General features: G+C 40.0%; 1 protein-coding gene across 2 annotated transcripts in view; it reads left to right on the forward strand.

The window, feature by feature from the left end:
• The window catches only part of SYTL5 (synaptotagmin like 5), a 94,532-nt gene that overhangs the window by 26,835 nt on the left and 44,226 nt on the right, over positions 1 to 23,471 (forward strand). For both annotated transcript variants that reach the window (XM_042788990.1, XM_042788991.1), the window contains exon 3: positions 15,451 to 15,666. In XM_042788990.1, the coding sequence (XP_042644924.1) occupies positions 15,451 to 15,666 (216 nt within the window). The remainder of the gene's footprint in view (positions 1 to 15,450; positions 15,667 to 23,471) is intronic.

Below are 23,471 nucleotides of genomic sequence, written 5' to 3' on the forward strand. Positions count from 1 at the left end.
AAGCATTTTAGACATTGTTCATTGCAGAGATGTATGTTCAGCACCTGCTGAGGCTTCTTTTATATAAAATTATTATTTGGAAATCCATACAGAGTTAGTCACTGATTTTTGAAGTCTTGCTGCCTTGAGAGAACCAAGTCTAAGTGCAATGCCCATATTGGTGTGCAGCCCATTTAACTGGGAAAGAGTAGTGGCTCTTCTAAATGGAGTGGGCTAAAACTGGTTGCTGCTTCTGCTGCAAGACTGGAAGGAAAGGTGCTGCTTCATGGTGGTGTGGGGAAATTAATCATTTAATCTCCTTCATGATTTGTCAGATGAAGAAGAAAACAGAACACAAGCAGACAGATGGAGCACTGTTTGTTCCAGGCATTGTGCTCTGTTTTGTAATAGGATAAGCACTTCAGAGTATTTCAGTTTTCTAAGGTGGTGACCTTGGAAATGTGTGATGTGCTGCCAGTAGTCATCAATTCAAGGCGTCTGTATGAAGTGCAGCAGTGTATTAGATCACTAGCTTCCCAAACCCGCAGGAAGCTTTCTTTTCTACTAGCATTGTTTCACAATCTCAGGTGGAAAGTTGAAACTCCTGAGGTTTTGTGGTGAGTTTTTGTTTTGTTTGGTTTAGGTTTGTTGCTATTGCTGGTTTTGTTTGTTTGTTTTTTTATCATGATGCCTTAAACCCCTTAATTTTCTGTTTGTGTGGTTTTTTGGTTTTGGTTTTTTTTTTTTTTTGGTCACCACTGGAAGCCACTCTGCCAAACCCTACTGAGTTTGAGAACCCAAGACACCTCTGCAGGATGCCATTCAGTAAAGCAGTGGGTGTTATTGGCTTATCTGTGTTTTGGTACAAATGGAAAGAGCACCCTAAGAAAAGACTGCAAATTAAGCTAATCTGAAATATAATGCTAATTAGGATAACTAATGATGCAATCTCATGCTTATGCATACTTCTAGCACCTGTATATGAACCAACTGGTTTCAGATTCAGAGTATATTTGGAAAATTGTCACTTAACTATATTGTGCCTGATAATGGTGGAATGTAGTCTGTAAAAGGCTTCCAAGATACACAAACTATAAAGAACTGGGTGGGTAACTGCTTCCTAGGAGACTTCATAATTTTTCTTTCTGAATACAGCTTGGCAATGATATCTTTAATTATGGTGTGTAAGTATACTTCAGAGGAACATTTGTTGTCTTTGGAATTCCTTTTGGTGCAATCTGTTATATATTTTATGGAAGTAGTTTGCAGAAGAACAAGTCCCTTTGTATTTATTTTCAAGGCATTTTTCATTCTGGCAAGATGCTTACTTGTACACTGTACTGACGAAGTTCTATTAATCTGTTCCACTGTTTCCAAATCTATCTTGAGAATTGTTTTTTCTGCTTCTATTAGTCTTCAAAAGTGATTGTAACTTAAAAAGGTCTTTCTATTTGCTGTGGTTTGAGCCTGGTCGGCAACCAACCACTGCAGCTGGTCACCCACCCTTCCCCCTCCCCACCTGAGAATGAGGGAGGGAATTAGAGGGGTGAAGGGAGACTCTCAAGCTGAGACAGAAACAATTTAAGAATGGTAATAAAATGAGAACAATGACAATAATAGGAAAAAAAATATAAATGGGCAATGCACAATGTAGTTGCTCACCACCTGCTAACCAACACCCAGCCTGTTCCTGGATAGTGATCCTGAAATGCCAAGATCTTGCAATCACAGTCCTGGAAGTGAGAGTGAGACCCCCTTCCCAACCACTCCTCTCTGTAGTGAGCATGACGTTCCATGATATGGAATATTTCACTGGCCAGTTTGGGTCGGGGGCTCTGGCCGTGCTCCCTCCCTGCTCCCTGTGCCCTTGCACTCGGGCAGGACATGGGGAGTTGGAGGGTCCTTGAAGTCTCGGTAGCAGCTGAAAACATCAGTGTGCTATCAGTGTTCTTCTCATACCAAACCCAAAGCTGAATCCAAAACACAGCACTCATCTAGTCCCCAAAAAGGAATATTAACTCTATTTCAGCCCAAACCAGGACACTATTCAACATGAAAGCAATAATAGGTGTAGGAAGATGTCCTAATAATAAAACTGTTGAGAGTTATTTTCACTATCACTACTCATACTTGTGTTCTGGAGTGCAGATGGCCATTTTTGTATTTGTATCTGAGGTACAAATATTTCAAATATTACATATGAGAGAAACACAAAAGGCAGCAAGTATTCCTTCTGTGGTCTGATTTTGATAATACAAATAAGAAACCTGCTTATTAAATATTAAGGTTTATGTTCTTCAGTGTGTATCTTGTGACTGGAAATTTTCTTTGAATATTGATTTAAAGCTGTTTGTAGATCATTTGCACAAGTAATTTACTGTGTTCTAAATATTTCTCTATGTTGCTTTTGATGTTAGTGGAATGACCATCGTGATTTTTTTTTTTTTTTTTTCCCAAGCATTAAGATTATTTGAGTGAAATCATTAAATTACATAGAGCCAAAAGAGCTAAAAATAGTGAACTTAACCATACTGAGGGTGAAAAAGTAGGGAATTTTTAACATGTGAGTTGCTGGAAGAAACTTACATCCAGATAATGTCAGTCAAGACAGTCTGAACTGAATGTTTTGGACTGAAACATGTCTTTTTCCTTATTTTCCCCATCCTTCTACTGTTTTAAAGTAGTTTTGTTCTTTTAAGACCCTTTTTATGAAAACCCATATCACAGTTAATCTGTAGTGTCACCAGTTATGAAATCAATACTAAATTGAAAGAATGCGTTTGCTGAAAGGAGGGGTGTACGATATACAAGGTGTGTTTCATCTAACTGTTGTCAGTTTGCTTCTGTGCCAACAGCAGCCCCACTGCATCACCCCAGCTGTGGTGTTACGCAGGGAGCTGGGTCTGATGGTCGCAGCATTTTGCATTTGGAGCTAGCTCTTCATTTTAGTATCATTATGCTACCACAGAGTAAACATGAATGACATGCTGCTAATGTCCATTGCTTTCTTACCTTGACTGTTTTCCTAGACAGCGCTTAAAGTACAAAGGTTCTTTTCATTCTTTATAAATCAAAGCTGTGGACACCGTGCTTTCAGAAGAGGAGATACCGGCGTAATAATTGCTGAACTGAGAAAACAAAGAAGGAACATGATAATTTCTTCCAAGGAGAAGGCTTTATTGGGCTATTACTTGAATTGCTCCCTCGGAATTTAGGTTGCCAGAAGTTGTGTAAGAATTGCATTGGCCCCAGATCTATATTGACAAAGAAGGTTGGCTTTCTTGTTTTTTCAGTAAACTAAAAAGGCATCTCCGCATCACTCTGAAGAGATCTACAGAAGCAATTTAGGGTATTAATTTCATTACAATGTAGGGGAAACTGTTAGCGTGGATACCACCATGTGGTAACTGCAGGCAAGTACTTTAGAAAGCAAAATTGAAGTTTGAGTTGATGGGAATGGGAATTGACGTATCTGCTGAGTATACATTTGGACTTGGTTATAAGCACAAAATGATTGCAAGATAGTATATAGTTGGTATATGGTCTGTGTTTTTGCAAAATTGCCTATGAATACTTGAAGGAAAGAGTGTTAAAACGTATTGCTCATCCATATGTGTATGGGAAGTTAGGAAGTTGCTTGCCTGGCAGCTATTTTGTTTGTCAAGTGAATTTAACGCATTGTTACTCTTTGAATCAGAGACTTTGCCATCAAAAGAAGTTACTATTGCCAGTGGTCTAAGGGTAGAGATGCCTGTTTTGCTCTTTGATGTTCTTCAAGAATGAAGATCCTCCATTGGTGAAAGAACTTCTGATGGTGATTAATTCTCATACTCTGGGTACAATTTGTTTTATCAAAGACTAGTAAGCAAGCAACAAGCAATTTGCATTTTATTTTATTAAAAAAAAAAATAATCTTAGTAACAGTTTTTAATTGAGAAGATGAGGGAGTTACTCAGAAAAAGGCTCATCTGTGGAAGTTCATCATCATTATGGTATTCAATATAATTTCAGTTCCCAGCCTCCTTTCCTTCTGTTTACCGGTCTCTGTTCTGCCTTGTTCTCTTTTATTTTGTGCATTCAATCTTTGCCTTTCCCTGTGTCCTCTCATTGTCACCAATATACCTCCATTCTTGGATATTCTTAAGAAAGTTTTTATCATACAGATCTGTTTCATAAGCAAAATGTGAAAATCTGTGCTTATAAAATAAGAACCTAAAAAATACCTCAGGTACTCAAATGGCTAGATTTTACAATACAAAGAGATCTCAGTGGAAGCTGGTAATAGCCCATTCTTTTGTGAATTGTCAATAATATTTACTGTTACTTTCCATGTGTTGTGTCAGACAGTGAAGGGAGTCTGGTTGAATTTGGAGGAGGTACTGGGAATCAATCTGGGGAGGAAATTTCCTTTTTCCCTCAGCCTCCAGAAATATGTTGATACCAGTTCCTGCACAGAAAAATTCTCCAGTATCTAAGTTAACAGCTGCACAGCTTCAGAAGGAGGATGTGTCAACTCATCTGTGCAGGAAACAGAACTTTGTTAAAAACAGTTACAAGACTGGAGCAATTTCATATATTTAAACTTTTTTTCCTACTGAAGTCTTTAATTATAGTTGGTTGAGGACAGAGTTTTTTTTTACTGGAATATTTTATGACTCTTTGAACTCTGGAAATTTAGAATGGCAAAATAAAATTAAGAATACTTGGATTCTGGTGCTCAAATCTTAAGACTAAAAAGATTTTCGAAATGGGGAGGAGGAAGATGCAGGAGAAATTTGGAAGTCAAACTGAGGAATCATGTATGCCGTTGCATTTGACTGGTTTTTGAAAAAGGAGAGGAGATGAAATAGAAAAATTTTTCAAAGTAAAAAATTTTCTGAAATCCTACTGAAAAAAAAAACATTGTGATGTTAGGAAAAAAAAGTTACCTGACTCGAAGCAAGTGGATCATGCCTACAGGGTTAGAGAAAATGATGGCATTCATTTAAGTTACTGGCTCGAGCAGTGAGTGTCTTGCCTCTTGCAGCACTATAGCTATTATACTTTTCTATATTTGGGGAATTAATGTTCTCTAGGGTAAAGCATACTACTAGGAAAAAATGGATTTGTTAATGCATCTCATTGTTGCTGCTTCTTTGCCAGATTATAAGGATTCGGGAATATTCCGTCTCTGGAGATTCCCTGTGTGAGGGAATGAACACTTCTGACTGCCTTGTGACTTTTAGTATCAGTGGGGAAGAGTCAGAATCTTTTAGGGCCTCTTTTGTGCCTCTTGCAGGTGGTGGGCAACCATGCCAGGAGCTATGACTCCTTGCTTCTCCTTGGTTTGGGTTTTGTAGAATTGCGGTCCTTGCTGCCTGCAATTTTTTACTCATATTTTCGAGGCGTCAAGTTTTCAGATTTATTCTTTAGATGGACTTCATCTAGGATCTGAGTCATTTCTCAAATTTGGTGTTGGCTAAGTCTTCATTTGTTTGTTTGTTTCCTTCTTTGGTATTTTATACGGGCCTTTTAGACCCCATTTCGAAAGGCTTATATTAAGTCATTCAGCGTTACCTGGAATACTAGTTACAACAGAGCTCTTCTCCAATGCATTTGACATATTTTCTTAGCCAGTAGAGGTATCCTAATATAAATTCAGAGTTAGAGGAATGGTTAAATATTCTGCTATCCTTGGCAGTAATAAATTTATTTTTAATAGCTACCTTCTATCAAACAGCTGTTGTAATAGATGGTTTAGAAACTTCAGTGTATGATAGGTTTTTTTGTTTTTGCTTTTTTTTTTTCTCCAGCAGCTTATTAAATTAGCTTCCGCTGAGTTTATTTTCTCTTTCATATTACTTGGACAGGATTGATAAAGACTAATTCTTGTTTAATATTTGAGATTAAAAATATCTAACTGCATGGTTAATTAGATTCCTTTAAAATTAAGGAGAGTTCAAATGTTAGAATGGCAAAAGGAAATTGAGTATTTATAATACAGCTGGTTCCTGTCTTGGGAGATAAAGAGTAGCAGTAAGTCAGTCCAGCTACCTCTGCACTTGTTATCCCTTTCCAGTATTGTGTAATTAGCGCAGCTAGGCTGTGGTTGTTTAGAGGCTGTTATGATGATGGACTTTTTTCGGATGAATCATTCACCTCCTCCTCCTCTTCTTGGTCCTTGAGACATTTCGTTCTTTATTTTCTTAGAGATCTGAACATGTTTGTTGTAGTCAATCAGTAGTTCAATTCAACAAATAGTATAAAGAATCCCAAAAGAAAGTTCGTATCTAGTATGTCTGTCCATACATTGTTTGCTTGCTTTTTAAATGTTTCTATTTTGTTTGATTAAGTGAGCAGAGCAGCTGTAGGTTGATTTATTTTATCTCAGTTCCCTGAAATTCATCATAGGGAGCTCTGTATTAAAAAACAAGAAAGCAAACACTTTTCAGAATTCATACTGTTGGCAGATCAACTATCATCTGATAAGAATTCAAGATGTTGTATTGCATAAGCAGTGGAAAATGCTGTTGCAATCACCGCTTCTGGATACTAGGAATAATGCCTTGTTAATGTTAAAAGAACATTGATAATTTTTTCAACATGTTGATCTATAAGCAAGCTTTTATTTAAAAATGCACTGTTTATTGATTTGCGCTGATAGAGATTTCCTTATTTTAAATTGGAATTTTGTGTCCAATGATGCTTCTAATTAAGAAAAAAAGGTCCTGAAAGTTTCAAAGGGGAGGGAGAAGGCTGCAATCGAAGGAGTTCAATAAAGATTTTATTTCAGCATTAGACATCTGGATGCAATCTATAAGATGCACTGATAATTACTGAAAAGATGGCACCAGAGTGTCTGTGGGTTTCCTGAAATGCAGTGGGTCACTTTTGATTTTATTTTTTTAAGTAAAAATGAGCCACTGGAAATAAATCTGGTATGAAAAATGAGACTTCGCAAGTGCTTAGTATTTTAACCCTTTTGAGATTTGAGGATTAGCAACATTAATTTTCTGAGTTACCCTGACACTTGGGCAAGGTTCAAGCTGTTGTTTTGCATGCAGATGTTCAAGTCCCAGAAGAAACTGGAACTGAATTGTATGTGCCCCTTTAGTTCTGTGGTATGTGATTGACCAGGTCTTTGCAAAAGTGAATAAAAAATGTAAATATGATTGCCGTGAAAAAGATGAGTGAGAGAATGACCAATGATCAAGTAAAGAAGTGGTGGTCCAGGTTGGCAAACAAATTAGGTGGGGTGAGGTGAACAGGAGAGACCTTGTAATCAATAAAATGGGGTGGAAGGGGGCCCATGCCAAGCATATCCATGTAAATAAGGAGGACAGATAAGCAGATGCTGTTTCTGGGAGATCAGCGTGGCTGGGCACCTCTCAAAAATACCTGTGCTCTAAACGTATGCAGCATGGAGAATGAACAAGGGTAATTAGAAGTCTGCATGCAGTTGTAGAGTTGTGATCTCATTGGGATCATGGGATATAGTGGGATTAATCACACACAGATGGATTGCTGCAGTAGATGTATACACGTATAGGCTCTATAGGAAAGACAGGCCAGGGCATTGAGTCAGTTGAGAGCATTATGGGTCAGGATTAGCAGGTGACCAACATGAACACTGTTGTGATGGTTGCCTGCTACAGTCTGTCTGGCCAAGAATAAGTAATAGATTAAGACTTCCTCATACAGCTGAAAAGAAGCATCACACTTGCAGACACTGGTCCTCGTGGGGGACTTCAGCCACCCTAATATCTGCTTGGAGGAACAACACAGCAGGGCACACGTGTAATCCAGGTTTCTGGAGTACATTGGCAATAGCTCCCTGACAAAGGTGATAGAGGAGTCATCAAGGGGAGATGCTCTGCTGGACAGGATATTTGCCAACAAAGAAAAACCAGTCAGAGATGTGAATGTTGGGCCAGTCTTGCTGTCATCACCATGAGTGGAGTTCAGTATTCTGAGTGGAGGGAAGAAAGCAAAAAGCATCACAACTATGGACTTCTGGGGAGCAGATTTTGGGTTGTTCAGGAATTTAATGGGAAGAGTCTCTTAGGAGACTGTACTGGGGAGAAGAAGAGAGGTCCAGGAGAGCTGGCTCAGGTGGGGTTTTTTGGTTCGAGTTTTTTTTTGGAGGAGGGGGAGGACAGGTGTTGTTTGTTTTGAAGGATTACCTCTTCCACATAAAAAAGAAACATACAGGAGGTGGAAATAGGAACAAGTGGACTGGGAGTTTAAGCATGCAAGGATAGGGTTAGGAAAGCTGAAATCTTCCTGAAGTTAAATCTGGCAAGGGGAGTGAAGAGCAACAAGAAACATTTTACAGGTACACCAGCAGCAAAAGGAAGGCTAGGAAAAGTGTGGGCCTGCTGCTGAATGGAACAGATGACCTAGCAGCAGAGCATGTGGAAAAGGCCAAGGTGTACAATGCCTTCTTTGCCTTAGACTCTGCTGATAAGATAGGTCTTCAGGAGTCCCAGCTCCCTGAGATCATGCGAAAAGTCCAGGGCAAAAGTATGTTTGCCCTTAGTGGAGAATCAGGTTAGGGAACATTTAAGAAATTGGACAGATAACTGGTCCATGAGCCATGATGGGATGTATCTATGAGTGCTGAGGGAATTGGCTGATGTCCTTACAAGACTTCTTTCAGTTTCTGAATGATCATGGTCGTTGGGAGAGGTGTCTGAGGATTGGAGGAAAGAAAATGTCATTCCCATCTTCAGTAAAGGCAAGGAAAATGCAGGAAACTACAAGCCTCACCTCAATCCCTGGGCAAACGATGGAGCAGCTAATCCTGGTAACAACTTCCAGGCACATGAAGGACAAAGAGGTCCTCAGGAATAGTCAGCATGGATTCACTAAGAGGAAGTCATGCTTGACCAGCCTGATAACCTACAATGAAATAATTGGCTTGGTAGATGAGGGGAGAACAGTGGATGTTCTTTATTTTGACTTTAGCAAGACTTTTGACGTCACCAGTTTGTCAGTGAGATGTTACCAGAGATGAAGTACGGACTATACTGTACTGGAGCATCACTCATATGAGGAAAGGCTGAGAGAGCTGGGACTGCTTAGCCTGGAGAAGAGAAGGTTTAGGGGGATCTTACTAATGTATATAGATACGTAAAGGGAGGGCGCAAAGAGGACAAAGCTAGCCTCTATTCAGTGATGCCCAGGAACACCAGGAAACACTTTTTCACTGTGAGAGTGATTGTGCACTAGCATAGGTTGCCCTGGGAGTTTGTGGAGTCTCTATCATTGGAAATAATCAAAAGCTGTCTGGACCTAGTCTTGGGCAATTGTCTGTTGGCCTCCAGAGGTCCCTTCCAATCTCAATCATTCTGTGACTTAATGGAGTGAGCCCAGTGAAGGGAGACAAAGATGATGAAGGGATTGGAGTATCTTATGAGGAGAGAATGAGAGAGCTGAGACTGTTCAGTCTAGAGAAGAGAAGACTCAGGGGGATCTTATCGATGTGTATAAATTACTAATGGGGATTAAATAAGATGGAGCCAGACGCTTCTGAGTCATATCCAGAGAGAAGGCAAGAGTCAGTGGGCACAGACTGAAATATGGGAAATTGCATCTGAACAGAAGAAAAAATATTTTTATTGTGAGGGTGGTTGAACACTGGTTGAGCCTGCCCACAGTGGTTGTGGAATCTCCATCCTTGGAAGTAGTTGAAACAATCCAGGGCAACCTGATATAACTTACTGTGCTTTGAGCAGGAGGGTTGGACTAGACTGGTCTCAAGAGATCCCTTCCTCAACTATTCTGTGATTTTGTGTTGTGGCCTTAAGCATTGTAAAGCTGAAGCTTGGGCAGGGAAGAAGCTTGTGCTTCAAGCAGTTTGGCAAGTTCTCACGGTTCTTTTCCTCTGTTTATTTCAAAATAGGACGTTACCGAGTAGGGTTTTGTTGAATGCTGATTTTAGAATTAAGCATATAACAGTGGGTGCATTTAATTGTAAAAATGATTCCAAAAACCTTAACAACATTTGGGACAGTACAGTGTAAAGTTGTTCTTGCAGATGCTCTTCATCTCCTAATGCTGTCACTTATCGTAAGAATTTTCCCTATTAATAAACTTAAACACATTCTTATTTAGAACCAGTTATTTTATTGAAAAGATACGGCTTTATGGTGAGAAATAGTATTTAGCTGAGAAATTAAGTGAGCTCAGGTGTATTTATTTGGCTGCACTTCTCTGATTTTTGTGCCACAGAAATATTTTCCCTCTTATTTCTTGTGTTTCAAGGAACCTAGAAGGACCTGTGGCATCCAGTTGCTTATCTTGAACTCTTGTGCTTGCAATTTCTCCCTTATGACTGGATGACCAATACTCTGTGTTCATAAGAATCTGGTCCTGCTAGCTGAAGACAATTTTTGTGCTCCAGCTGAAATAGTAATGTCTCTGTGTTACCGGTTTCTATCTTACTGTCAGAAGCACTCAGACTTTATTGTGTTTCTCACAGCCCACAGCATCTGATTTCTCTCAGTTTTCATTTTGAATGAGTAGAGGGAGGAAGGAAGCCTGTTCCTTGTGGTTGCAGAGAGAAGCTTGAACATACCCAAGGAACCAAATACAATTTTTAAATTTTGGAGTGTGATTTTAATGTTGAAATTATCATGTGACTAGGAGGGGACAGAATTTTGAAGGTATTCAAAAATTCCAAGATTTTCAAATGCAAGTAAGTTGTTATTATTATGGCATAGTGACCAGATGAAACTCTGATAAGAGGTGGGTAAACAATGAGAGAATATTTTGTGCGCAGAGCATTTAAGGCTAATTTGCCCTCTTCTCCTCCAGAGACTAAGTTGTCTCCCCAGTACTAGTAAGCTGTTTTTGTTGCTGAAGGAGACTCAGAACAAACAATCAGACAGGAAGGGGAAAAGGAGGTCTTGATGAGTTGTCCTTGACTGGCTGACAAGACACCCACCAAGCCATCCTCTCCCTCCCTGACCAGGACAGAGGGAGAAAATAAGATGAAAAACCTCATGAATTGAGATAATGACAGGGAAATTGCTTACCACAGGCAAAAGGAGTCTTGACTTGGGGAAAATTAATTTAATTTATTTCCAATTAAAAAAAAAAAAAAAAAAGTAGTATACAGAGAAGCAGGGACAAAACTGAAGACACCTTCCCGTCAACCTCCCTGTCTTCTTCCCAGGCTCAACTTCACTCTTCTGTTCCTGACTCTTCAATCTCCTCCCCTGCCCCAAGTGGTGCAGGGGCATGGGGAATGAGGGTTGTAGTCAGTTTATACTGCTTTTTCTTTGCTGTTCCTTCCTCCTCACACTTTTCCTCTGTTCCAGCATGGGTCCTTTCTACGGTGGTATAGTCCTTCAGGAACGGACTGCTCCTGTGTTGGTCCCCCATGGGATGTAGTTCTTGGCAGGAGCCTGCTCCAGTAGGCGCTCTCCACAGGCTGCAGCTTCCTTAAGGGCATGCTTACCTGCTCTGGTGTGAGGTCCTCCACAGGCAGGGTGGGTGTCTGCTCCAGCATGGTCCTCCATGGGCTGCAAGGAGACAACCTGCTTCACCATGATCTTTTCCATGGGCTGTAGGGCTTCCTCCCTCCCTCCCTCCCCCCCCCCCCCTTCACTGACTTGGTGTCTGCAGGGCTGTTTCACGTTTTCCTTATTTCTTTCACAGCTGCTGTGCAATAGTTTCCCCGTTTCTTTAAATGTGTTATCATAGAAGTGGCACCAGTATTGCTGATGGGCTCAGCTTTGGCCAGCAGTGGGCCTTTCTTGGAGCCAGCTGGAACCAGCTCTGCCTGCAAAGGCACAGCCCCTGATTTCATCTCATAGAGGCTACCCTTGAAGATCCCCAGTGGCCAAAACCTTGCCATGTAAACCCAGTACAGATGCAGATGTGTGGGGAAGCTGAGTAAAGCTGAATCTGTTAGTATTTTCTTGTCGTACTTAGACATAAACCATAGCTGTCACCTCTGTACTAGTAAGTCAGACCACTGAGCTGATCTATGAGAAGTGAGTAGGAAAGGTGGAGTGGCTGAGATGCCAAAGAGGCCACATGGAAGAAAGGAGCAGTCCCAGGACTCTTGTTGGACAGTGTCCTTGTCTGCTGTCAGCATCCAGGGAAAAGTAGAATGGAAATTTGTGGGTGCAGTTGAAGGTGGTGATCCAGGTGACAGGTGCAAACTGGATCTGCCCTTCCTCTTCTTTTTTTTGGGTCTTCTCACAGCAGTGTTCCCAGTTGCAGCTCTGAGCACTGTTCAGTGGGGTGGACCCAGTGCAGAGGCAAGGAGATGACTTCAGCAAGCTCCAGGAAGACAGAAAGTAGATAAGAGGGACAGAAACACCAAGTATTGGCCAGATTAAGAATTTCTGGTGAAGAAGAACACTGAGCTGTGAAATGGAGGGCTTTGAGAGTGAACCTGGAAAGTGCTGAAATACCTCTCAGTGTGTGAAAGCATGATCCAGTCTTAACAAGTTACCCTGAGATTAGTTGGTACTAAAAGTGGCTGTACTAAAATAAAAGGAACACGTAGCACAGTACTTTGTCTGTCCTCTCAGCAGAGTGAATTTGTCAATAAATCACCAAGGATCTTGTGAATGTTGTTTGATACTTAGTGAAATGGAAGTGACCATAACCTCACTGGTAATTAGATGTCTTCACAAGCACTGAAAGGTGTATTTGTTATTCATGTAGAATGATGTGGTACCTCTCTTAAAATGGTGTGGTCAAAAGCATTCTAGTAGCAGGGTTTTGAGCTTTTTTGCCCTTAGTTCTCAGTCCAGAAGAAGCAGAAGAAGCAGACTTTTGCTGTTTGAAGACAAGCTTATTTAGGACATAAGTCCAAGGAGGGGGTGGTAAAAGTAGTGATCACCTGCCTTCCCTGTGCACAGTGGCAATATTGCAGTGAAATTGGTGGTTGCTGTAGTGCAGTTCACCCATCTGCATTTGGAACTGGCTGGCTGACAGAAGAAAATGGACACGCACCTGTAATTAAGTGTATCTCTGAAGGAAGTACGTAGATATAAGAAGCAATCAGTAAACTATCAATATAGATATAAATCATCAATAAATCAATAAAGAACAACTAGCTAAGTACCAGGAAAGCTCATGAGCCTAGACAGACTTCTGAAGGTTACGGCATGACAGAAAGGCAGTTTGGATTGAATGTGGGAGAAGAGTCCAAAGCAGAATGAAGAAATCTCTTTTGGCTAGAGACCAGCAGAGGAAAACGCTTGACAGGATTTGTAGTTGCTGCCTGGAGGGATTGGACATGCCCTTTTTCAAAAGCTGTCAGAGGTTGAGCATCCGCAGGCCAAGTGGCTGCAGAGCAGCTGTTGTTCGTGGGATCCCAGTGGGAAGCAAAATGCTAGCCAACCTTTTAGCAAGGCGATGTATCCACAAATAACCTAAATCTGTCAGAGCTTAGTCCCTGGTGGCCTAAGCAACGCTCCCGGTCTTCTTCATTGGGATGCAACCTGTAATCTTTTATTGGTTTTAGCTTCCCAGTGTTTTTCTTCCTGACACCTTTTTACAGGTCTTTAGGTGAGGCCAGTAGCCAGGTTTTTAAAATCCCCCTTAAAGCATCTATGTGTATGCAAAGATTGTGATTTCAACAAGCTGGAGTGCTTCATGATAGAAGGATTCTGGAGGCTCTTGGTTGATGGCAGTGCATGAAAGAGAGGGTAGGGAAGGACCGAGTAATGGGGACACAGTGACACCCAGTCATGTAAAACTGAAAGAATTTAGCAACTGACCTGGGGCCTTGGTGCAGGAAGGGTTTAAAAGGATGGAGGAGCTTAAGATAGGAGGGATTTGTTGGAAGGGGAGAGTCAGGAAAGAGCCTGGAGTGAGCAGAGGACCTGTAGGTTGTTTACTGAAAAGGTTGAGGTGTACAAGTGGGTAAGAGGAGCCTGGGGGTTGAGTGAATGGAACATCAGCTGAGAAGTATTGAAAGGACATCACAGTTTCGACCACATAGAGGACTACATTAGCAGTCGAGTCCAGTGATTATCCCCCTCTATTCAGCAATTGTGAGACCACATCTGGAATACAGTTTGGGGCCCTCCAGAACAGGAGGGGCATTGACATACTGGGGCACGTTCATTGGAGGGCCGTCAAGATGAATAGGAGGGCTGGAGCAGATGGCGTAGAGGAGTGGCAGAGGGAACTGGGTTTGCTTAACCTTCAGAAGAGAAGGCAAAAGTGAGATGTGATTGCTGTCTTCAAGTCCTTGGTGTGATGGTGTAGAAAAAGGGGAGCCAGACTTCTTTCAGACATACACAGTGAAAGAAGAGGCAGTGGGAACGAGCTGGAGAGTGGGAGATTCTGGTTAGATACTAGGAAGATGTTGGGGTTTTTTTTGTTTGTTTGTTTCTTTGTTTATTTGGGTTTTTGTTTTGTTTTGTTTTTTCGTTTTTGTTTTATTTTTCAAAACCTGTAAAGTTAGGTTCTGGAACAGGTGCCCAGAGACACTGTAGACTCTTTAATTGGAGTTACTCTGTTATTCAAGATTCAGTTGGACAAAGCCTTGATCAACCCAGTCTGGTTGGTCCTGCTTTGGCTGTGAGTTTAGACTAGGTGACCTCCAATATTCCCTTCCAACCTAGATGGTTCTGTGGATTGGGTGGGAGGGGTAAGAGCTAGAGGCTGTGGCACAGGAGGGAAAGCTCTGGAGTTGAGGTCAAGGAATCAAGGTACGAATAGCTATTAGTGAGAGTTTTAGGTTATGATGGAGTCCTGCTTGAGTCCTTGGTTTGGGAAAATAGGCATAGGAAACTGCCTCTCCTGTCATCCTTCTTGACTCTTTCTCTTCAAATTCCTTCTTTTGAAGTATAGTATTTAAATCTCACTTACAGTTATTTTGTCGTTAAGGACTTGTGCACCATTGAAATTGCAGCCTTCACAATTAGGTCTTAAATGCAAATATTTTTATCCTGCAGAGTCAGTGGTAGAACTGGTAATCTGCAGGTTGCATTATTTGAACTGACATGCTCTTTTTTTTTTTTTTTTGTGGCATCACAGCATAACACCACTATCTATCTATATATTTTGGTTTGGGGTTTTCTTAGGCTTTGAATAGCCAGTGCAGAATTGCATATGCATTCTTAGCTAACTCTACACTGGCATAGTATTAAATGCACACTAATTACAGGAAAATTTTTTTCTTTCCCTTCTGTGGATTCACAGGACAGTCCCAGTTTTGAGCTGCTGTAAACCTAGGCTCAGCATGACTTGAATTATTGATGAGGGACAAGCAAAGATGGTTTACCAATTGTCCAGAAATGCTTAGCTGTCTGTAGTTACTGCACGTCTGAGAGGTGGAGGATAGATATGTTCTTCTTTGTCATATGTGTGTAAAAAAAATACAGCAAATATAAAACCCCCATTTGTATTGTACTTATTTGTGTCTTATAGTTTTTAGCACTAAATCTTAATCTGTTAAGAAGTTTTTACAGATCATTGAATTGTATCTCCAAATTAAAATAATGTATTTTCTTCCAGGAAATTAAAGAATGAGCTTCTGGAAGTGAGAAGAAAAGGTGGAAACCGTCACTGTCAACAGGACAACAGCAGGGTCTGTGTTCGCTGTCAGAAAAGCCTGGGCTTAATCTTTGACAGAGGAGACCTGTGTCAAGCCTGCAAACTTCGAGTTTGCAATAAATGTCGTGTAGTGGGAACTGATGGACAGTGGAAGTGCTCGGTGTGTGCCAAGATTGCGTAAGTTGTGCAGCTTTTGTAAACATGTTTACAGATTACCACTGAATAAGTAATTTTGTGCTTGTGTTAGTTTTGCATCCCCTTAACACAAAAGCATGTGAATAGCAAGTACACAAGGGAGGAGACTTATCTGATGGTTTTATTTGCTGCACTATTTTGTAGTATCCTTTTTTCCAGTTCCAAGCCAGTTTCAACTAGCTTGCTTTCTAAAGAAAGCTGTAATCATCACAGATCCTTGGTTGTTTTTGGGAAGTACTGTGAAAAAGACAGAATATCAGTTACAAACTAGAGACAGTCTATTCACATTATGAAGACATAAATGTAGGAAATGAGTAATTCAAAATTAACAAAGCTGAATTAACAACAGGTGAGGTCTTTATCTTCCAACTGACATGGTAGGTGGATTTGTAAGGAAAGAGATGTAAAAATTGTGAGTCTGAGCACTTTGTGTTTCTGTCCTTGCTTTTTTTCTGTGTATACTGTCAACAAGACCAAGTGCAAGGTCCTGCACATGGGTCAAGGCAATCCCAAGCACAAGTACAAGCTGGGCAGTGGGTTGATTGAGAGCAGCCCTGAGGAGAAGGACTTGGAGGTATTGGTGTATGAAAAACTGAATATGATCTGTCAGTGTGCACTCACAGCCCAGAAAGCCAACCGTGTCCTGGGCTGCATCAAGAGAATTGTGGCCAGCAGGTCGAGGGAGGGGATTCTCCCCCTCTGCTCCACTCTCGTGATACCCCAGCTGCAGTCCTGTGTCCAGCTCTGGGGCCCCCAGCACGAGACAGACACACAGCTGTTGGAGCAGGTCCAGAGGAGGACCATGAAGGTGATCAGGGGGCTGGAGCACCTCCCCTGTGAGGACAGGCTGAGAGAGTTGGGGTTGTTCAGCCTGGAGAAGAGAAGGCTCCTGGGAGACCTGATAGCAGCCTTCCAGTGCTTAAAGGGGGCTACAGGAAAGGTGGGGAGGAGCACTTTATCAGGGAGTGTAGTGACAGGATAAGGGGTAACAGTTTTAAACTGAAAGAGGGTAGATTTAGATTAGATGTAAGGAAGAAATTCTTTGCTGTGAGGGTGGTGAGGCGCTGGCACAGGCTGCCCAGAGCAGCTGTGGCTGCCCCCTCCCTGGAAGGGTTCAAGGCCAGGCTGGACGGGGCTGGGAGCAACCTGGTCTGGTGGGAGGTGTCCCTGCCCATGGCAGGGGGGTTGGAGCTAGGTGATCTTTAAGGTCCCTCCCAACCCAAACCATTCTATGATTCTATTATCCCCTCATGAAGGGAGAAGGATGTATTTCTAACGTCTCTGTTAGTGAGTGTTCTGAAGTAAATTGTGGCATGGTGGGAGGGAAAACAAAAAGAGATAGATTAATTTTCATGTTTTTCACAGTTAGAATATTGAGCATGGGGAATGGAGGAGAAAGGGTAAGCAGATCACAGTGCTGCAAAGCAGAGAATCATTATTCTAACATAGGATATCAAGTGAATAAACAAAAAGAGATGTCATATGTTCAAATATATTTACTTCATATATGCTTGGAAGAATAATTCAGTTGACTGGTATGGTAATGTGGGACTTTGTAGCTTGACTCAGTAAAATAACCATGAATGAAAAGAGAAGCGTATTGAGTAATAACAGTTATATATTCTGATGCAAGAACTGGATGGTATAAGAAAAAGACATGATGAAATAAGCATGTTAAAGGAGGAAAGAATCAGAGTAATTGCAAAGGGATTTTTTTTTTTTTTTTTAACCAATAAACTAATGAGATCAGGAAGATAAGGCTTTTTGTATATTGTATCAGAGAGTGAACCCAAATTACTAGTTATGTCAGATTTTGGCTAGCTAGATTGTTAGTGAAAATTAATACAGCAGGACATGGAGTTTAGGGTTTGTGTCTTCTAACTCCAGCTTTAGAAGTTTAACATCTGTTTTTAGCTAGATGCGTTAACTTCTTCAGCAGCCAGTGGGAGTGCATCCAGAGGACAATGTCTCACCTCTTTTTAAGATGAAACATATTTAAATGCTTGATTTTGAGAAATTATTTTAAATTTGTAGGGGTCTGGCTGAGCTCCTTGTAATTTGCCTCAGCCAGTTCCTGAGGTGAACTCAGTGCTGTGCCTTTCATAAATGATGGGGTGCAGGTGCGATGACAGAGTGGAGAATGGCAAACACAATGCTACTCTTTAAAAATGAAGAAAGGAAGAACAAGGGATTTGTTGGCCCTGTCAAGTTACCTTTAATTTATCTAAAAATACCGAAACAAATGATTGCTGTGCTGCTTAAAAGCCAAGGGTAGATGACAGGACGATGAGTAAGAGCTGGCTCAAGAACAAATATAGTAAAAACCAATATAATTTCTTCCTCTGATAGTGTGACAGACTTCGTGATTAGAGGAAGATCTGTTGATGTTTTATAGCTTGACTTAGCTGAATGATGCTTTTGATGCTTTGTCTCGTGCCATTCTAATAAGCTGATAAACAAGGGGAGCTATGCCCTGGAATAAATTGTCAGTGTGATTGCAGACCTGCCTGGAAAATTACAAAGCTCTGTTCTCAGAGTTGAGTGAAAAGCAGGCAGTGATACACAGCAGAATATTTCCTGTCTCTTTACTGTTAAGTATTTTAATTAAGGTCTTTGACAATGCAGCAGATGAGTTTGCCAGTTACACCTGCAGGTGACATAAAATGGAGAGGTGCAAGAGGCATGCTGAAGGACAGGATTAGGATTCAAAGACATGCTTACAATTTAGAGAAGTGGTTTGAAGAAAAAGCAAGTGGTGGCTCCCTACGGGGATGTGGAAGTACTACAATTGGGCAAAAACACAGCTGCAGAAACATAGAATGAGGATAAAAAAAGCTTATGCAGCTGTTCCTTAAGAAGGGATCTGGATATTGTACTGAATGAAAAGTTGAACATGAATCAACAGTGTTTTCCACTGTAGAAAAGTCCAGCATCACACAGGGATGTACAAGAAGAATTATGGCCTGTAAAATATATGATGCAATCCTGTTTTTATGTAAGGTACCTGCCTATTTTTGTGTAGCATACTTCATGTTGGCCAGCTGAAGAAAGTTTAACAGAAAATAATGATCCTAGCACACACACTGTGTGCTAGGCACACATTATTATATCCAGGGTAATAGAGGGAGTCATAAGTGTTTGGGCTAGGCAAGAGAAAACTGAAAATAACTGAGCTTTAGATCTACAAAAGGCAGCTGTATTGAGGAGGCATACAGGCTCTTCTACGTACTCACTTTGGATAAGAAAAGTAATGTGATACTTAAATTGCAGCTGAAAGGATTTAGGTTAGGTAGGACGAATATTGATATAACTCAGAGAGGTTGCAGAATCTTGTTTTAAAAACAGGTTGGATAAACCTCTCTCAGGAATGATGACATCAGTAAAGATGGTCCTGTTTTGGGGCTGAAAGATGGATGATGTAAGCTCAAAATATATGCCACTTTCTTCTTGTGATTGTGTCACAATTCTGTATGCCAAGCAGTGGTTTTAGCAATCATCATCTTGTTAAAGCCTGCCTTTAAGTTATTACAAACCATGGTGTAATTTGTTTGCAAAGTGCTAAACTCTGCAAGTGCTAGAGTTTTGCTAGTGTTGGATATCTTTATTAAATTGCAATCTTTCTCTGTCCTTCCCTTTTGTTCATATGCAGTGTTTTTGCAAGACTATGGTGACAGTTAATGATCTGTAAAATGGCTTTTACTCTTCTGGGCATACACAGATTATCCTCTGTGTGGGCAGTGTAGAGATGAAATTTTGAGATAGGTATTTCAGTTAAATCATTGTGCATAGTTCTAGTTTCAATTCTTTCAGTTCTGCTTTCCTTTCACTTAAGTGAGAAAATGCAGGGAAGATCAGGATTTTTAGGCTTTTTGAATTACATTTGAAGGAGAAGCTGATTAAGTTAATGCGAGTAGGGCCTTTGGTAAGATTAAAAACTGAAGGCAAGGAAAGGAAAATAAGAATCCAGTGTTAAGAAGCAGTTATGCTATATAAACAGCAAACAAAAGGCGGGAGGAGGTGAAAAAATGTTTAGCTCTGTAGCATTGATCTGCATACAGTGTTTGTGTGTGTCAGATGGATTGTTTCACCATGCTAGCAGCTTCGCAAAAAGTGTTAGGAAACTTGGTTTTGCCTCTGTCCTTTTCTTTTAGCAACCTTGATGACTGAGACTGAGTTAATGTTGGTATCTGTATTGACTCCAGCACCTGCTGTGCTGTTCCATTAGCAGAGCCAGGTTAAACTGTTGTTATAATGTATATGTATGTTGTCATACATACTGTGAGACCCCAGGGAGAAGGATTTGTGGCCTTTGTAAATTCTTTCCAGTTTTGGTGCTATACTAGTTCTTGACCTGCCAAAATTATCTTCAAGAATGTCTGTTAAGTTCTGCATAAGCCAATGGGGTAACCTGTACAAGTTCTGTTATATGGTCATCAGTTACACCTGCAGGAATACATTCAGAAGAAAGTTTTTCAGAACTGTTGGAAAGCCTCTACTGCATTACATCTGATATTGGTCACGAAAGGTCTGATCCTGGGTGTTGAGTGTGTTCATTACTGCAGAAATCCCTTGAATTACACGGATAATCCAAAGTGGTTGCTGAAACAAAAAATGTCTTATGGCAATAAAAGAAAATGTAGATAATATCAGTCAGCTTCTTCCTGTTGCTTCATTTAATACATTTTGACCTTTCCTTCCTTCTGAGCATCTTGAGTCCTGCTTATCCACTCGTAGCACAGGAGTTTGAGATACCTGTAGTATCCCAAAAAGGACATTCTGTCACAGAGACTGGGATCAAATGTTATCATTGCTTTAACATTTAAGGTGGGTTTATGTCCAGCTACTAAAAAAAAATTATGGCAACAAACTGCAAGTATGCTGACTTTGACTTGAGGATCAGGTAACTTCAAGATGCTAATTTTTTGCCACATTCTTAAAATGCAGTAGTATTTTCTGAATAATTTTTTTAAAATTACATAGTAGCATGATGGTAGCTGTAGGATTGAGATACCAGTTTGTTTAATAATACGGACTATCTGTTCATCTGTCAACTAAGGCACCTTCATCTGTCAACAGGTGAATCTGACATCTCTCTTCCAAAATAATTTTTAAAGCATTTTATCTGCCATTTCTCCTGTGTCAGAGTTGTACGAAAAACAACTTATGGTGATGGGGAAGGTCATTACAACACATTCATTACATTCTAAAACTCTTTCAAAAAAAGATGTAGTGAATTTGAGGAAAGATACTTGTATGTAAATAGTGAGAGATGTTGATCAGTATTTTTAACTGAGTGTTTATATATAAAAACTGAGATTTATATATAAATTGTCTTATAATTTACAGTTACTGAAAAAGGATATTCCCCTTGAATGTCCATGAAGAGAAATTTACTGGGTTTTTCTTTCCCCCATGGGAGCTACAACCAGCTAGACTGTAAAGTTGCAAGACAAAGCGTTTAAAGGTCAGGAAGAGTTGGAGCTAAGTTTTCTGCCAGATTCCTAATTCTGTGGTTACTGAGGGCACAGAACAAGCCAGACTTTATTTATGTGATTTTGTGTTTGATGATCACAATGTGTAGTATTTAACGAGGTAAATTGAGCCTGTATGTAGTGACAGGCTTGATGAAAGAGGAAGTTTTGTGATCTATTCCTTGCATTCAAGGAACTGAGGTCATCAGGAGCTTTCAAACATAGGTACTAAAAGAAAAACTTGCCATTAAGGTAATTTTCTTCCCTGCATCTTCATAAAATGTAATCAGTTTGTGTTTTAAATTTGGCGTCTAAAATCATCAGTAGGGTGAAGGAAATCAAGTTCTTCAAGCAGTCTGCTGACAAGCTGATTTTGGATCTTGATGCTGTTTGTATTTCTTATTATGAATGTGCCTGGATATCTGCAAACAATGCCTTTATTTTGATTGAGTTCTTCAGCAAGATAAAATGCCTAGGTAGCCCAAATTATTACAGCAGAACAAAGCAGTAATGGGAAATTCATCTTCATCTTTGAAATAATTATGCTGTCTTAAAGTGTCATGAAGATTCATCAGTATCTTAGTAACATTTATTCCCATTAGGAGCCTAAAAATAGAGGTTTTTCATATGTTCTAGTATGCAAATTCTTTTCAGATTTCTTTTTATTTTAGTAACTTCTAAGCAAGTTTGCCTTCTTTTAATAGGGTCAAGAATTTCCATTTAATAGTCTCTCAGCATATTAAAAATTACTCTGGAATTAATTTATGTTATAGAAAATACTCTGTGAAATTGAATACATACAAAGATGAGTGTGTATGTTTTGGTATGTTCATGTATAGGCTGCATTTTAGTCAGCGTTTGGTCTTGACATTTTTTTTCCAAATTTCACTCCCAAGGAGGAAGTAAAATAACTTGAGGAGCAGGAGAGAGAAAGGAAGATAGACTAAATCTCTCTCCTCTACTGTGGATGTGGGTTATCTGGATGATCAAATGGAAAGTGAAAGTTTTACCAGCATGGGTTTTCTCCCAAAAGAAATTATTAAAAGTAACAATTGGGACTTTCCATCTTAAATGGGATTTCTATAATTGGGCATTGAACCATGAAGTGTTATTTTCCACTCTAATTTTTGCAAGACAACTCGAGTTTTGGGCAGGGATAGGCCATGGGCCATGTTCCATTTTTAAACTGGGCAGCGTGTTAGTGAAGGTAATCCATTTAGTAGGAGATCATAGAGGGAGAAGCATGGAGCTGTAATGTACTCCCTCTCATACGATGATGTGAGTAGGTGGATGAGTAATTAATGTATAGGGACTTTAGCAGATACCTAAAATATTTGTTACTAAACCTAGCTACTTGGAAGTTATTTTTCTTTAAAATTTTCCTTGCTGTTTTGAGTATAAGAAAGAGCAATCATGCAAAAATTGCTGATATTACAATTTATAACACTGTTTTCATTCTTTCTAAAGCTACTGACTTCTGCATCTGTTGCAACCCTTGGAAGGCTAGTCTAAACACTGTTTTGGTAGAATACATACCTGCTTTTTACTCTGTATGCTACGTGCTAACTGAGAAAGTAAAGAAAATGCATGCACGTACTGTGATTTACAGTCAGTATGTACCTTTGACCCATTGTAAAACCAGCAAAAACCAAACCTGCAAGCACTGATTTGATGTACTGTTGTGTAAATGACCTTTTTTCTTTTCCCACTGAAACAATTACTTAAATGGGAAGGGTTCATTTAAGTCCTGCATCAGAAGTAGAAGGAGGGTGCACTATCTCATTAAGGCAGATAGTTTCCTTTTGTCATAATTACAAATGCATTAAAATAACATTATTATAAGACTGTTTAGGTCTAGCTCTTCAACTTTTGATTCAGAATGTCAAATGCAATTACGAAATTCAAACTTCAAGTCAGAGACTTAAGCAGTCATTTAATCTAAATTCATTTCTATTTATGTGTAGAACAAAAATTGTTTTAATAGGTACTCCTGACATGCACTGAATGATTAAGATAACACGAACACTAGGCTTTCTGTGAATTGTTCAGAGTATGTGAAAAATACATCCAATGTTAGTGCATAGAAATTTAGAGTTGCAAAGCTTAGGGGTTTTCCCCTTATTTCATTAGAATGTGGTATTTTTGTAGAGGTGATCTGTTGGGTAAGGACATTTTAACAGAAGGGGACTGTCAACTGAAGTCAGGATCCCAAGATTGACAGTAACATTGATGATAATAAGGGTGAAGGTCTGAAGTGAAGGTTGAGGCCTCTCGACTTGCTTCATGTGATGCTCACTGGCTGGCTATTGATGGCTG

Source organism: Tyto alba, unplaced genomic scaffold (genome assembly GCF_018691265.1).
Source record: "Tyto alba isolate M040663 unplaced genomic scaffold, T.alba_DEE_v4.0 Super-Scaffold_14, whole genome shotgun sequence".
NCBI lineage: Eukaryota > Metazoa > Chordata > Aves > Strigiformes > Tytonidae > Tyto > Tyto alba.